Source organism: Corvus cornix, chromosome 1A, assembly GCF_000738735.6.
Source record: "Corvus cornix cornix isolate S_Up_H32 chromosome 1A, ASM73873v5, whole genome shotgun sequence".
In the NCBI taxonomy this organism is placed as follows: Eukaryota; Metazoa; Chordata; class Aves; order Passeriformes; family Corvidae; genus Corvus; species Corvus cornix.
In genome coordinates this window covers 49,908,322-49,923,096 of record NC_047057.1, presented here as the reverse complement: position 1 = coordinate 49,923,096, position 14,775 = coordinate 49,908,322, and the positions used below count along the sequence as shown (strand labels likewise).

Here is a 14,775-nt window from a genome sequence, read left to right as displayed (position 1 = left end):
AACGGGGTCACCCACACGCAGTCCTAAATATGCCACGCGGTCAGAGATCTCCTTAAATAAGTCTGGGCCTGTATGAAGCTGGCTGCAAAAGCCGTGCCCCCAGATGCTTGTCAACTTTCGGATGGATGTTTGGAGATGATAAATAAATATATATGTGTGCCTCAGGTACTGCTCCAGCTGAGGGGACCATCTTGCTGTCCCCTGCAACGCCAGCTGGAGGTTGTCATTTTTGTCCCTCTTCTGCAAGGGTGTTAGCAGGACAGAGTGGCTGCTGTGCTTCCTGCTGCTTCTGAGTAACAGGTGACTGATGGTGATGGATGGTCTGGAAAGGACTTGTGTGCCCTCAGAATGGGAGGTCCTGTGGGTACACTGAGCCGCTCGCAAAGGAAATATACTCTGCACTTTCAGTTTTGATGTGGACCCCAGTGTTGTCTGTGTGAGCAGTGTGAAGGCAGGAAGGAACGGCTCCGAGGCAGTGTGGGCTGGCAAGGGATGTATGATTAGGGATGATGATGGGGAACTCTGAGGATGGTCCCACATGAGAGGGGAGTTGTTATCCCACTGGACTATAGGTGGATCCCCTCCAGCACTGGGATAGTGTTCTGGGGATCTCTCTCTGGTATTTCCCTCTCCTGGCTGGCTGCAAAAGGCGCTTTCACTGTCAAGCTGCAATAGCCCAGAAAGGCCTGCATGAGCCTTGTAAAGGCCCCATCAGCCCTCCCTCACCCATGGCCCCAGTTGGCCTCTCTGCCAAGGGGGTAGTGAGGAGCTGGGAGGCTGCTTTGGCTGGAGTGTGGTGCCTGCAGGACACCTTGGGCTGGCTCGCTCATGGCAGATCATGGCACTGACAGCCCTGGGATGCTGGTTGCAGCCCTAAGGGGGAAGAGTGTCTGAGCAGAGACCTCTGCAATGCATGCCAGGAGGTGGCATCGGCCTTTTTGGACAGACACCCCTAATCTGTAGCGCTTCTCCTGCATCATGATATTTCCTCCTTTTATTCCTAATCAATTTCCACTTCTCATTAAGTCTACAACTTCTCTTGCTGTTTTAGAGCATCCTTCTCCCTTCCTCCTCAGTAGTCTGGCAGGACCAGGTGCTTTTGGGGAAGGGTTGAGCCAGAGGCTGTCAGCTTCTCTTGTGCTTGCCAAAGCAATGAGCTCCCTGCCAGCACACGTGTCCAGGACAGGTGTGTGTGCTGGACATAGCACCAGTGGGTGCTCAGCTCAGGATGATGGTGGTTTTAAATGCTCCTTGAGCATGGACGGTGCAGACTTAAGACCTGGCTCCACAGAAAGGTTTGGCACAGGCTGTGCAGGGAGAGAAGCAGGAGGAGCTGCCAGCCCACAAACAACTTCCCTTCCCCTGGGAGGGAAGTGCAGCTGGTGTAGCATCACTCCACCAGCGGTATGTGACTTTTGCAGTGGAACGTTTTTGTGTATTTGGGGGACATTTGTCCAGAAAAGTCCACGGTGGGGAGGATTTGATTTTTTCTGATGGGTCTGGCCTGCAGCACCAGCTGGGGTTAGGCTTGCCTGAGCAAAAGGCTGGGTAAGAAGATCATGCATCTGGCCACCCCATAACCATCCTCATGTATCCTTGTCCTCTTGTATTGCCCTTGTCACGGTAAGCTGCACTTGCACAAAGGGGAGGTTAGAGGCACCCCAAAGGCAAGTTCTGGAGATTTGTAAGTCTGTTGAGTCTTACTATAACTGTCTTCTATCTGGGTAGGAATCCTCTCCATTGATGCACATTTTTCTGTGTATGCAGATACATGCATTTGCCAAACTCATTCCTCATTTTGATTTAAACAGGGCTCCCCTGGGTTGAAACACGGTAGCAGGCTGACTCCAACCAAGTTACAGAGCAATGCATACAGCATGGGAAGGCCAGTGATAGCACTCCCAGAGAAAACAGCAGCATTGCATGAGTCACAGCCTGGCCAAAATAGGGGAAATAGCTGATTCCAGCCTCCACATCTGAAATGGTAGCGGAGAGAACCCTGGACCAGTCTCTGGCAGGAAAATCACTCCACTCTTCTTTGAAGTTGAGATGGGAGGACTGACTGTGTGAAGAGCTCAGAAGTGCCCCACTGCTTGATTTTCCCTTCTCTCTCTTTTGACACAGAATATTAATCCTGCTTAATGTAGGAAATACATCATGATCACAGCCTTGGGAGGCAAAACAGGATTTCATCTCAGGAAGGTAACGGGTATTACTCACGTCTCCAGTGGGGCAGTTGTCATTCAAGGCCTTTATTTAGCTTCAGGACTTCCAAAGGGATTCACCTGGCCCTGTGTCCATATGAGCCCTAATGAGTAATATGAGCTGCACAAATTAGAGTGATGAACTGTCTGTGATACACACACTACCCAGTTTGTGCATGTGTGTTTCACATGGGCAGAGAGGCATCCTGAAGTCCCAGCCGCATCTAGCAGTGGTGAGATGGAGAAGAGGCCCTGGATGCTTGCAGAAGGGAAAGCAGGGAAATGCTGATGGGGTTGTTTCTCCTATTCCTTTTCTCAGTTGTACTGGTAATTATGAAGCTCTGTACGCTGCAGTTTGGAGCTGTCATGCCCTCATCAGTGTGCATGCTCCGAGCACCATAATAAGTAATTCCTCCTGGCTGTCTCTGCTAATCTTTCTCCTCTGTGCTGTAATGGGAGGGAAGTTGGGCTCAGCCACTGCGTGTTAATAGCCTGCAAGGGAGCCAGCTCAGAGCAGGCAATGGGGAGCTGCTGGGAGTAGGGAATGGTAAAGGTGGTCCAAGTAGTTGCATGGGTGCTCAGAGTAAAAAATCTGCTGGAAGTTTTTTTGAAAACAGCGGTGTTAGATGGTGAGAAGGATGCACTGGCAATTTTTTCACAGAGCTTAAAAAATTGTGAACAGCATCCCAAAGCTGGTCAGGAGACATGGTATCTGTTCTTTCCAATAGCTGCAGGCCTTTGGGATAATGAATTCGAAGAGCCTCTCTGCTATCCCCTGAGGGACACTATGTCTGCTTTCTAAACCCCTGCACTTGCTGCTCTTTATTCTGACAAATACCAAGCCTGGAAGAACAAGCAAAGCTTTGGATCAAAGTGTGTGTTGGAAGCAGGAGGCTGAGAAAACAGGATGGGTAGGCAGAGGTTTCAGGGTCTCATCTGGGAATGGTGAGGCACTGCAACCTAAGGTGGAGGGGTTGGCAAGCACCTGACAGAGGAGTGGTGTGGAGAGCACTGGAGATCATGGATCCAGCAGTGTGAGCATCAAAAGGGTCACAGGCTGAAATGTCAAGGGTGCATTGCCAAGGCAGAGCAGTGTCAACAGAGGTGTGCACAGGCTTTGTGAGCCTAAAGTGCAGAGAACTGAGACAAGTGCCAGGGAGGATAACCTGTGGCCAGTATGCGAGGAGATGAGGTCTGTGCCATGGACAGACACATCCTTTCTTGCTGCTGATCGTCTCTTTCTGTATTGCAGTGTGTCTGAGGGCTCTTGTGTGGCTTTTAAATCTGTACTCTCAGCATAGGTACTCCAGATGGTTGAACATGCCAACAGGGTGAAGGGAAGAAAATGGAAAGTCGTTGGCCAAGCTCTCTTTCCTAAGAGTGTTCGTGCAACACCCCTCCAAAGCCAAGACTTGAGTTTATCTCATTCCCCTCACTTTGACAGGCCACCTCCACTCCGCTTTTGAATGGACAGCACCCAGGCAGCAAAGTGATGTTTTTTAGCAAAAGTTTGGTGCTCTGCAGTGTGCAGGAGTGTTGTGGTTTAACCCCAGCTGGCAGCTAAGTCACACACAGGCACTTGCTCACTACCTTCCAACTGGGATGGGAGGAGAATCAAAAGAGTAAAAGGGAGAAAAAGGCAGAAAAATGAGATAAAGGCAGTTTGATACGTAAAGCAAAAGATGACCACTCAAGTAAAGCAAAAAAAGGAATTTATTCACCACTTCCAATGGGCAGTCAGGTGTTCAGCTGTCTCCAGAGAAGCAGGACTTCATCATGCAAACTCTATCACTCCAAATGTCCCCCTTTCTTCCTTCTTCCTCCAGCTTTATATGCTGAGCATGATGTCATATGATATGGAATATCTCTTGGTCAATTGGGGTCAGCTGTCCTGTCTGCAAACCCTCCCAGCTTCTCGTGCACCCCCAGTCAACTCACGGGTGGGGTGATGTGAGAAACAGAAAATGCCTTGATGCTGCTCAGCAGTAACTAAATCATCTAACAACGTTCCTGGTACGAATCCAAAATACAGCCTTACTCCAGCTACTATGAAGAAAATTAACTCTTCCCCAGCCAAAACCAGCACAGGCTGCCAGCGAGTGTGACACCTGCTCTTCTCATGCCCACCCATGCTCTCTGACCATTCCATTAGTGGAATAACTTTTACAGCCCGTGTTCATAGTGTTTCCACTGCCCCAGCACAGGAGAGCTCAACAAGCTCCAGTAAAAGGTGCTTAATGTTTAATCCCACTCCTGGCTTGTGTTACAGCTCCCTGTTTGAATGACTGTCGTGTATGGGTTTGACATGCATTTATCAGTGCCAGTCTGAGGGAGCCTGTGCGATGGTGTGACACAGGGCCAGCCCAGAGTGCGTTTGGATGGGAGAGCTGGGACAGCAAAGCTGAACCTGGAGCTGGCAGGACCCTGTTAGGGACTGCAAGGGCAGGATGGCTCTGCTTTGTTAGGATGGGCCCGTGCTGTTCAAAACACTGTGCTCTGTTATGGCGCTCAGGCTGCCTCCAAAAGAGCTGGCACCATCCCCTGAGATGGTGCAGCACTGTGACAGGGTGTCCCAGGGGCTATGGGGATGGTTTAAATGGTGATGGAGAGGAGTAGCCCGCGGAGTCTTGGTGGAGAGACTGACTGGCAGAAAAGAACTTGAAACTGCTTCAGCACCAAGTGTGAACGTGGTTTATCATTTGTCAGAGCCATCAGTCCTGCAGCTCTCCCCTGCTCTGGACTTGCTAGGAGAGCACAGATGTACTGTGCTTTTGCTGCTGATCCTTGTGGGATTTAATTTCTCTTTCTCACCTCCTCTCCAGGGGTTCTCGCTTGTGGCTGGCATGGCAGAGTACGTCCCCCAGCCTCCCTCCACCTGGCCCGCAGGCCCACAGCCCCCTCACACTTCTGCCATCTGCCCACTGGAACCTGTGGATCTGGGCATCTCGGAGCAACAAACGCCACCGGAGCAGCCGCCTTCCTCCCTGGAGCTGGGTGAGGATGAAGAAGTCAGCTCCCCTCCAGATCCTGATATCCCCTACCCAGACTTAGCCCCAGTTGTCTTCTTCTGCTTGAAGCAGACCACCAGCCCACGGAGCTGGTGCATCAAAATGGTGTGCAACCCATATCCTTTCTGAGCTGCCCCTTCTCCCTCCCTGCCTCTGGCTCCTTCCTGCCCCATCCTTCCCTTATCCTGCCTTCCTGGGGTGCCTTGCAGGTAAGGAATAACTTTTATTACATATTTAATGACCTTCTTTGTTCATTGCTTTTGTTTAAACAGAACCTTTGCTATTTCAGTGTGTGATCAAAGGAAACTGATTATGAAAGAAGGGACTTCAGAAAGAGCTGCCGACAGTCCCAGGCACAGGGACTGGGTGCGGGGAGAGTGGAGGTGTGAGGAGAGGTATATTACAAAGGCCCGTTCTTCCCCTTCCCAACTCCCTTTTTGCCTGGGACAGAGTAGGATTTGCTAGCCCAGGAGCTTTTCAGACTGCCATGAATGGTGGAGGTGTCTGAGAATACAGGCTTTAGTGAGAGCTCACCTTGCCCTTAGTGAGGGAACCACCACTGCCTCTGTACCCTGATTGCAGGGGTACCCAGGTGACCCCTTGCCTTTCCATTTAGCACATGTCACTGTCCTGCCTGGGTCTTGTTGTGATGTCTGGCCAGGAACGAATGGGAGAATTTGATGCTCTGGTCCACACACCCTGGGAGAGATCTCTGGGGCATAAGCACGTCCTCCTTTCCATGGTCAGCAATCACACACGTGTTAGCATTCACACTCAGTGCCTTGATGGCAGGAGGGCCCCTGCAGCCCATCAGTGTAAATGATGGCCACCTGCACAGCTCATTGGCTGGAGCCTGCCAGGTGGGCTCCAGGTAGAAAAGAGCTGGTGGTTGTTTGAGCTGTGGGATCCTTGCTGGTGTGGAGGAAATGGAGAGGAAGATGGGGCATTAGAGAGCTTTGTCTGAAGTTTTATGTGAGCGTTTTTCTAGCTGGAAATTTCAAGCAACAGCACTTTCTACCTGGAAGTTTCTTAGTTGCTAGTTAGGTGGGTATTATCTATAAGGATGCTTAGTGTTGATGTATGGCCTTCTAGATTAAGTCTGAGTGTCTGGGGATACAGTAGAGACTAGCAAAATGTTCCCAAGAGTATTTTCAGCTTTAAGAGCCAACCCCGGGTGAAGACTTGAGGTAGTGCCAGCAGTAACAGCTGACCTTAAATGGATGAGATTTGTTTTAATTTCAAGTGTAGGTTAAGGTTTGTGTTTGAGCTCTGAGTTCTTGTCTTAAAGTTCAAAAGCCACTGAAGAGGTGTCGCAGTCTCAAACACAGGTTATGGCTGAGAACACATTGGAGATTTAGACATTCTGCTTTCCTTTCTACTGGCTGCTCTATAAAATTTTAAAACTTTGTGTTGAATTATGCATTGCTTTTCTATCACTGTGTGCCTGTGCTAGTTATTACATCCTGGGAATGTTGTCACAGCATGTGGTAGAGCAGAACTCAGAACAGGACTCGGAGTAATGCACGAGACATTTGTGTCATGGTCACAGGCTAGATTTGGGAAGTGAAAGAAGAGTAACAGCTTGGGTTTGGGATGAAGGCTTGCTTTTGGATGGGGGAAGGAGGTTTTGATGGCAGAAGACAAGAGCCTGCCCTTATTTCTGGCTAAAAAGTCATAATAATCCCTCCAATTTGGCATATTGCAAGGAGTTTGCTTTAAATTGTTGGAGCTATTATTCAAGAAATTGGGCTGTTTTAGTTTTTAAGTGTTACTTTGGTCCTAATCTGCAGACAAGTGTGCTCTTTGACTCAGAAAAGGACTTCTTATTAGAAACTATACAAAGAAGGAAAAAGCCTCATCCAGTCACCTGCTGATGACCTTGCACATAGCTACAGGAGACACCAGGGAGTGAAGGGCAATGGTGGGGCTGCTGGAAACCTTTTGGAAGGGTTATCTCAAACCTGAGCTTTCAGCTCAGCTGTGTAAAGCTGGGAGATTACATGACTAGTGGAAACTGAGAGGTGAGGACTCAGCCCCTCCTCTGATTTCCCTTCAACCCCTTGTGCTCCTCTTTTTCAATGGATTATGCAATAAGTAGTTCACATAAGTTTTTTTTCCTCAAATGAGGGGTTGTTTCTGCACCCTGAAGGCTTTTTACAAGTAACCACATGCTCTTGGCATCACACTTTTTTTTGAAAGCACTGTAGAAAGGATACATTTGTATGGCCTGGTGGCAGATGCCTCGCAGTGGCCTCCTCCCTGGCTGGGAATCAGACCCTTCATAAAAGATGCTTCTGTGAAAATCAAATCATGTCTTCTAGGAGCTGATATGCTTGCCTGCTTTCCATCCATTATATGGAGCTATTGGGTCTCCAGTGTGCTCAAGCTAAGCAGGGGCAGGGTGAGTCACTGTCATGGGTCAACACCTGACCTTTCATGAAGATTCAGCAAAAAGATGGGGCATTAATTAAATGCCTATTAATCTTCTTGTAGAATTTTTTACTAGGCTAGAGCTTCATGATCACTGTTATGGAAGTACTGTCAATGAGATTTAAAACGGAAACTCTGATAGTTAAGGACTGTGTAGCAATTTTTTTAAGCACGAGGTCATTAACCACCACATTTCAATTTAGGTGATTGCATTCTAACTACTTAAATCCCCCTCTCCTGAAGATTATTTTTCTTTTTGTGAGCAGTCCTGCAATTTTGTTATGTGCTATTAAACAGCTGCCATATTGCTTTGCTGCAGTGCAGTAATAGGAGAAAGAACCACTTATTTCTTTGCTTTAAAATAGCTTCTGGAAGCATATTAGTGTAGAGATGTGTGATGCTGTCATTGCAGAAGTTGTAGATCCTAACTCCCTTGTAAGAAGAAGACTATGATCCATGTGAAAGTCTGGGTGTTTGTCCCCAAAGAGAGTATTTACTGTGCTTTTTGCCGTTTTAGTGTGTGGTGAAAAGGAGCCTGATTCTTTTAAGTTTGGTGATTTGCATGTTTTTGGGAGGACTTTACATGCAGCACAAGTGAATTCTTGAATAACCTTGGTTTATTGGGAAGCAGATTTTTTTTTTTTTATTCCTGATACACTTTATTAGAGACAGGTGAGTTCTGTATCAGCTGGGAATGCAATGCAACACAACACATAGCTGGAGCCTGGCTTGTGTCCTGATTAAAAAGGAGTTGGTGTGATGAAGCATGTGAGCAACCTGCCAGCTGGTTTCTTTAGGTTAATTTGTGCTTTGATAACTAGAGGCTGGACCATGATCTACAACTCAGAGTTGTAGATCATGGAGCTGTTGCAGCTACAATGTTAATACAGTCAACATTTGAGATATGGATATGAGAATGACTGTAAGATTTTTTTTTTTTCCCCCTTTTATAAAACTTAAACTCTGTCATATAGGATTTAAGGTCAAGCTCGGATGGGGAATAGGATGAAAAGTGTAAAAACATGTTTCCAAAACAACTGTATAGCCTTTATCTTATGAATTTATAAAATGTTTGGGACTAAATAACGGGTATGCCACATGGCACTTTACAAATGGATCCTCATGCACTTTGCAAGTTATGAGAAGATTATGACAGATGTCTGCAATGCTATTTGACTCCTTGGGGTTCCATAAAGACTTTACACTTCATCCATCCCGAGGGTCAAATGCAATAGATTTAGTTTGTCCTTTGAGCTTTCCTGTAAAAGACATGCTTCCCAGGAGGCCCAGGCCTCCCTTTGCTGTTACATTTATAATATTGGCATGACAGTGAGAGCATGAGTGAAGTGTGCCATTAAAAAATAAAATCAATGTTAAAACTGTAGCAGTAATGAGAGAGGCTCTGCAGTTCATTACTCTGTCATTTTCTTGCTTTTTGTTACATACCAACCCCTTGGTGAAGTTGTTGGCCATTTGGGCTTCTGTTTTGCTCTCAAGCAGTGAAGTGTTGCATTTCCAGCTGATTTCAGTGGTGTAGGAGCAGCAGGTCAGGTCCCAGATGAGCAAAAGCTTATACGCACATTTAATTTTTAGTACTGGGAGCTGTGTTTTACAGAATATTGAGCAGAGTGACTTCTTAAAGCTGGTATGACTGTGTGTGAGAGGAGCTGCCTTGCAGCTCATTAGCCTTAAAATCCACCAAACAGGGGCTTTGTCATCATACATGCTGCTAAAAATCCCACCTTGCTTCTGCAGGTACCTTTCCTGTAGCTTTTACTGGCAGCATTGTCAGCTTGGACCATGTGCTTGATGCACAAGGGAACAGGTCTGGCCCTGAGCATTTTGGTTGGAAACAGAGGAAACCTCCACATTTATTCCCCACCTCTTCCCTGCCTGGTGCCACAGGCATCATTTATGCATGAGTCAGTGGAATATAGGATGGCTGATGATGGCAATAGTGGTGTTTCATGCTGGCACTGCCCTCTGAGAGCCAAGTGCAGATTCAAATGTTGGAGGAGAAAAGAAAATGTGTGTGTGTGGATTGATACGTCTCTTGGTGACAGTGGCAGCTGGTGCCACGGTGCATGGGGACTGTGAGCTGCCAAAATCACTGGTTTTTGGGTGCTGTGTAAGGCGACAACAAATCTGTTGCTCATTAAGCTTTGGGTGACTGTGTTATATATATAATATGCCCAAGTCAAATACCAGTTTGGGCAATTTGTTTATGCCCAGTGCAAAATCTGTAGTATGTTGTACTTGTTTCTGCCTTAATCTTGTACACTGTCAAATCCTGGGCAGTTCTCATAACAACTGGATGTAGTTCTACAATAAACAAGCACGATCTGCACATTTATTGCAAATCCTGTAGTAGTTGATGGCTGTCTTAAGGCCTGAGCTCCTGTAATCATCTGAATTTTACTTTTGCTTTTCACATGTATGTGTGTATATATAAATAAAAATAATGGTTTTCTGCATCTCTAGTAGGTAGAGAGACGCTTGGAAATGTGACCAGAAAGTATCATAATACATCAAAAATTGAGCGGCTTATGAATTTTAAGCAGCATTCATCATTCTTGAGGACCTAAGGATCTTTCTGCTCTTGGGGTCGTCAGTATCAGCTTTTATGTGCATATTTGAAAAACAGTAAAATATATATGTTGTTCATGTGTCTCCATTTTAAAGGCAGCTCTCTCCTGCCTCTCTTAACAAGTCTATCTCAGAAAACACATGAGGAATTTATTTGAGGACTTTTGACAGCTTTATTTCATTCTAGGTCATCAGGCAGGTGTTGCTGCTGTGCCCTCCTTCCAACCAAGGAGAACATATCTGTACACCCAAGCCCCATCAAGTGCAAGGGTTTGGTTTTTTTTTTTCTGTAAGAGGTTATCTAACCCCTCTGCACTCCACAATGTGCTAAGTCAACTTTGCAGTTGCTCCTGTTGCGTGGGAAACTGAGCTGGCCAGAACTCTCCAGTGTGTATGCAGTGTTGGTGGCATTGGTGTTCCCCTGGGCAGGTACCAGATGCTTTTCAAGCTTTAAGAGGGAGCAAGACTGCTCTAGGTCCTGCTGGGTTTTCTGCCACCCTGCCAGGCTCCCTACTGGAATGAAGTTTGCTGTTAGCAAATAAGGGTGACTTGTAATAAGGCAGTTGCCCATTATCTTGATTAATATTTGAAGGCACTGGATGCACGGGACCAATCTATCATCAACTGCTCTCCTCCCCTTTTGTGTCAGCAGTGTGCCTTAAAGCACACATTTCCTACCCTTGTGAACTGATCTCTAATTTCCCTGTTCATTCTCCTCTTGGAAAGCTGGTTAGGCTTTACCCCATCTAACTCTACCTGTCTGAAAACCATCCAGGGTCTCTGTATTTATTTGACAGACTGCCAGACTGTAGCAGGAAATTGTGTGCTTAACTGAACCCCTCTCTTCAGAGGGTAAAGCAGATCTCTGGATGTTCCTGTTCTTCCTTTAGCAAAGAAGAAGTTTCTGGATAGCAGGCTGGAGGGTTTGCATTTATGATTGGTATGCTGTTTGGTTTCCCAGATGCTCTAGAAGAAGGCAAAGGGAGAGAGCAGGTTTAGTTTTGGAAATTGTGCAGTCTGAACGCTTTAATGTTTCCATAATGAAATATTGGGCAATCTTAGCTTTGTGGGGGGAGAGGAACCCCATCTACCTGGACTCTGAATTGGGGAAAAGTAAGTCTCTAAATTCCAGCTTTTTCTTAGGATAGCTGTTTCTTGATTGTGGTTGGTAGGCAGGTGGCAGAGGAAGCATGATAGAGCTCAGGGCCTTCAAAAGTAGTTGGGAAGGAAGTTGTCGTCACAAAACTAGTGACAAGGGAGTGCCATTAGTGCAGGTCATTTGATGTGCAAATTTACGAGGGGAAGTTTAGAGGAACCATTTGCACAGTCAGACGTGGTGTAGATGGAATTTAAACTCGTGCATAGTAGCACACAAGGGATGGATGCGTTTGAAGGGGTTCTGCATGCTTGAGATCTGTAAGAAATTGGCTGGGTTGTGTGTATGTGAGATGTATGCAATTCCAGGCAAGTGGGCAGATGTAAAGGGATGAGGTTTAAATTTGGCTGGCTTGCAAGATGGCCCCGTGTATCTAAGCACAAATGTTGAAACAGGATAAATCCCTGCCTCTCATCCCTTTAGCTTACTCCCTGGAGGCATTTTTTATAGTGAGAACTCAAAGACCATGGTTTGGAAATGAAGAAGACAACAGCACATAACAAAACCAGGGCTCTGACTGAAGATTTAATGTTTAAAGGGTCTAACAAAATTGGAAATAAAGCTGAAAATTCATGGTGCATCCTTACTGTCTTCATTCAAAGCTCTGAGCACTTTTGCTGTTACTGAAGGATAGACTCCTGCTGTTGGAGGAAGGGCTAACTGCAAAACACAGAGGAGCCTGTGGTTTAGGAGAAGGGTGTTTCTGCTGCGTGTTTGTACTGCCCTGTTTCCCTAATACATTGAAGAAGCAATAAGAGACCTTCTAGACCTCTGTGCCCTGATGCTTCAGGAAAGTGGGGCTAGGACTTTTGCTGCAACAGCTTTTGATGAGGTGCCTTAATGCAGTCCCTGGTTTTATGGTCAATGAATGTGGAAAGTGCAGGGAGGCAGGTGAGAGAGAGTAGAAGATGCAAGTCTTATCCTTGTCTGGTATAAATTAGTGTTATTCTGTTATACCTAGTAAAACCAGACCTGTATGCACCAGCCACTGCTCTTCAGGTGAGGTTGGGAAGATTGGTCTTGTCTTGTCACACAGCACAGTGTATTTGTGGCAGCCTGGGGATATCTGGTAGTGCTGGGCCAGAAGAGAGGGATGATGTGCTCAGCTGGGATGCAGGGAGGGTAGCAGTGCCTGTGCTGGGGGACCACCCCATCCCTCTGAGGAGTGCATTGCTGAACTGGAACAAATGCTAAAAAACCTTCCTGGAGCATATTGTGCTTATTCATTGGAATATATTTTGCCTTGGAGATGAGATCCATTTATTCTTTGAAAAATGGTCAGTTTGCCTTTTTCAGCCTTCATGAACACTGGAGCAGGGTGTGTAAGAGCACCAAAGGGGCTGTTGTAGGAATAGAAAGGGCAATAAAAATGCTCCTTTTGAGTTCAAGACTTATAAAATACTCTGACCAGACCTCTAATTGCATGTCTTATTATAACAATGTGAATTAATGAAATTAACCACTAACAAATTGACCAGCTGCCTCTTTGAGGACTTGATGCTCTTCCCACCCCAGGCCCTGGGAAAGGGCTTGCAGCTGTGGGCTGTGAGCATAATACCTGACAGGAGCTGCTTCAGGTGAGGAACAGTTAACAGAGTTGCAGCTCCTCTGCAGCAAATGGCCTGCAGCTGGTCCCAATAGAGCTAAGATGAGAGTATGAAAAACTTGGCCCATTACAGACCTACGGAGAGAACAGGCGCAAAGAGTCTGCCAAGTTGTCAGCCTCGAAGCTGGAAAGATCTCTGTAGTCCTGGAGAGACACTATTTTTGATTAGGTACTGTCTTTTGGTGTAGGAAGGCTCTAGTCTGGTGTAGGACAGACCAGGCTAAGCTTGCACCCACTTCTGTCCTGTGCTTGCTTTCCCCGCTGGTCCCGGTTGGCCCAGAGCACCTTGATCAGCCCCTTCCCGGGGTGCCTCATGTATGTCTGTGCCACTGCCTCTCCCCTGCTTCCCTGCCTGCTGAGGGGCAGGGCTGAGGGAGATCCTGCTTGACAAGTGCTTCTCTTAAATGGGGTTTTGCAGCCTCTGGCTGGTGGGGGCAATGGGATGAGGGCTGAGCAGTGGTGGGAAGGGCCACCAGCGGCGGCTGCCTGTTCAAAGAGACAGATCCAGTGGTGGATTGGGCTTGCCCTGCTCTTTGTCACTGCTGCTCCTTGGACTGTGAGCTTGTGCTGTGCTACCTCCTGTCAGCTGTGCTCCTCCACCCAGAAGGAACTGCTGCCCTACCTGCCTCCCCTCCTTGGCGGGGTTGTCTGGGCTCAGCTGTGGAAATGAGAAGGAATCATCTCAGTCAAAGCTTTGGAGGAGGAGAGAGTCTAGCTCAGGGGGATGTTTTCTTTATTCCATCTGGAGAAGACATCAGAGTTGTGACCAGCAGACAGGGAATGAGGTTGAGATGAGCAAGGAAGGCAGATGAGAGTGCAGCTGGACTTGTAAAATGAGAGATGAAGTGCGATGATGAGGAGGTAAGATACTGAGGGGGGTGATAAGTGGAGGTTATCTAGGTTGGGAACAGATGATACAAATCCCTGCTGACCTTGGCAGGCATCTCAGCAAACCCTTGAAATCAATGTATTGAAGGCAGCTGATAGATCTGAGACAATCAGCCTGAATGTTTGATCTTTGACTGCTATCAAGGACTGGTGAGGCAAGAAGGTGGTGTGATGGCAGTGTAAGCCTTCTGCTAGAGGATCTGCATAGGTGTTTGGATGGCTTGTCTGGTCTGAGGGATGGAGTTTGGGTGCAGTGTTGTGGCTGGAACAGCTTTCACTTGCCCATCCCTGATTGCAAAGTCAGCGTGTGGGGATAGAGATGGAAAGCTTAGCTTGGCCTCCCTGCTTTTCCCTTCTCCAGCTTTCCTGATGCCCATTGCTTCAGTGCAGATTGGGAGGGGAGCAGCTCCCTCAGGAGGGGTGGGGGATGCGCAAAGCTAAGATGTGGGGGACCATCTGTCCCCCTGAGACAATGGTGCCATTTACACTTACGTACTGCAATTCACCCAAGAGGAAAGATAAATCTGTCCTCGCTAATGATACATCACACACTTTGCTTATCCTTTCTTCCTTTAGTTTTCTCTCCCCCAGTCTGCCCTTGTCATCACCCACTGTGCTTCAGTCTATAAAAGAAGCCATTGCTCCCCCTCCTTGAGTGTGATTTGATGCTTCTTAGTCCCTGCAACTCCTCTAGCAGACTCCCCTGTGACTAGCCACCCTGTCTATCCCTTTTCCTCTCTGTCTGTGGCAGTCTGTCATTTTCCCCCTCTTTCATTATTTCCCTTGCTGTCATTCCTGGATTTTGCTGCTAGCAGCCTGTCTGCACTGACAGTTCCTGCCCTTGAATTGATTCCTTCTGTAAAGTGCCTCTCTTGGCCAGTGTTGTGGACAACAGAC

At 47.2% G+C, this 14,775-nt stretch overlaps 1 protein-coding gene across 3 annotated transcripts in view; it reads left to right on the top strand.

Moving 5' to 3' along the window:
* Positions 1–14,775, top strand: part of LOC104696530 (voltage-dependent T-type calcium channel subunit alpha-1I) — a 160,201-nt gene that overhangs the window by 8,478 nt on the left and 136,948 nt on the right. For all 3 annotated transcript variants that reach the window (XM_039571001.1, XM_039571003.1, XM_039571002.1), the window contains one exon: positions 5,027–5,328. In XM_039571001.1, coding sequence (XP_039426935.1) covers positions 5,048–5,328 — 281 coding nt within the window. In that variant the 5' untranslated portion in view covers positions 5,027–5,047. The remainder of the gene's footprint in view (positions 1–5,026; positions 5,329–14,775) is intronic.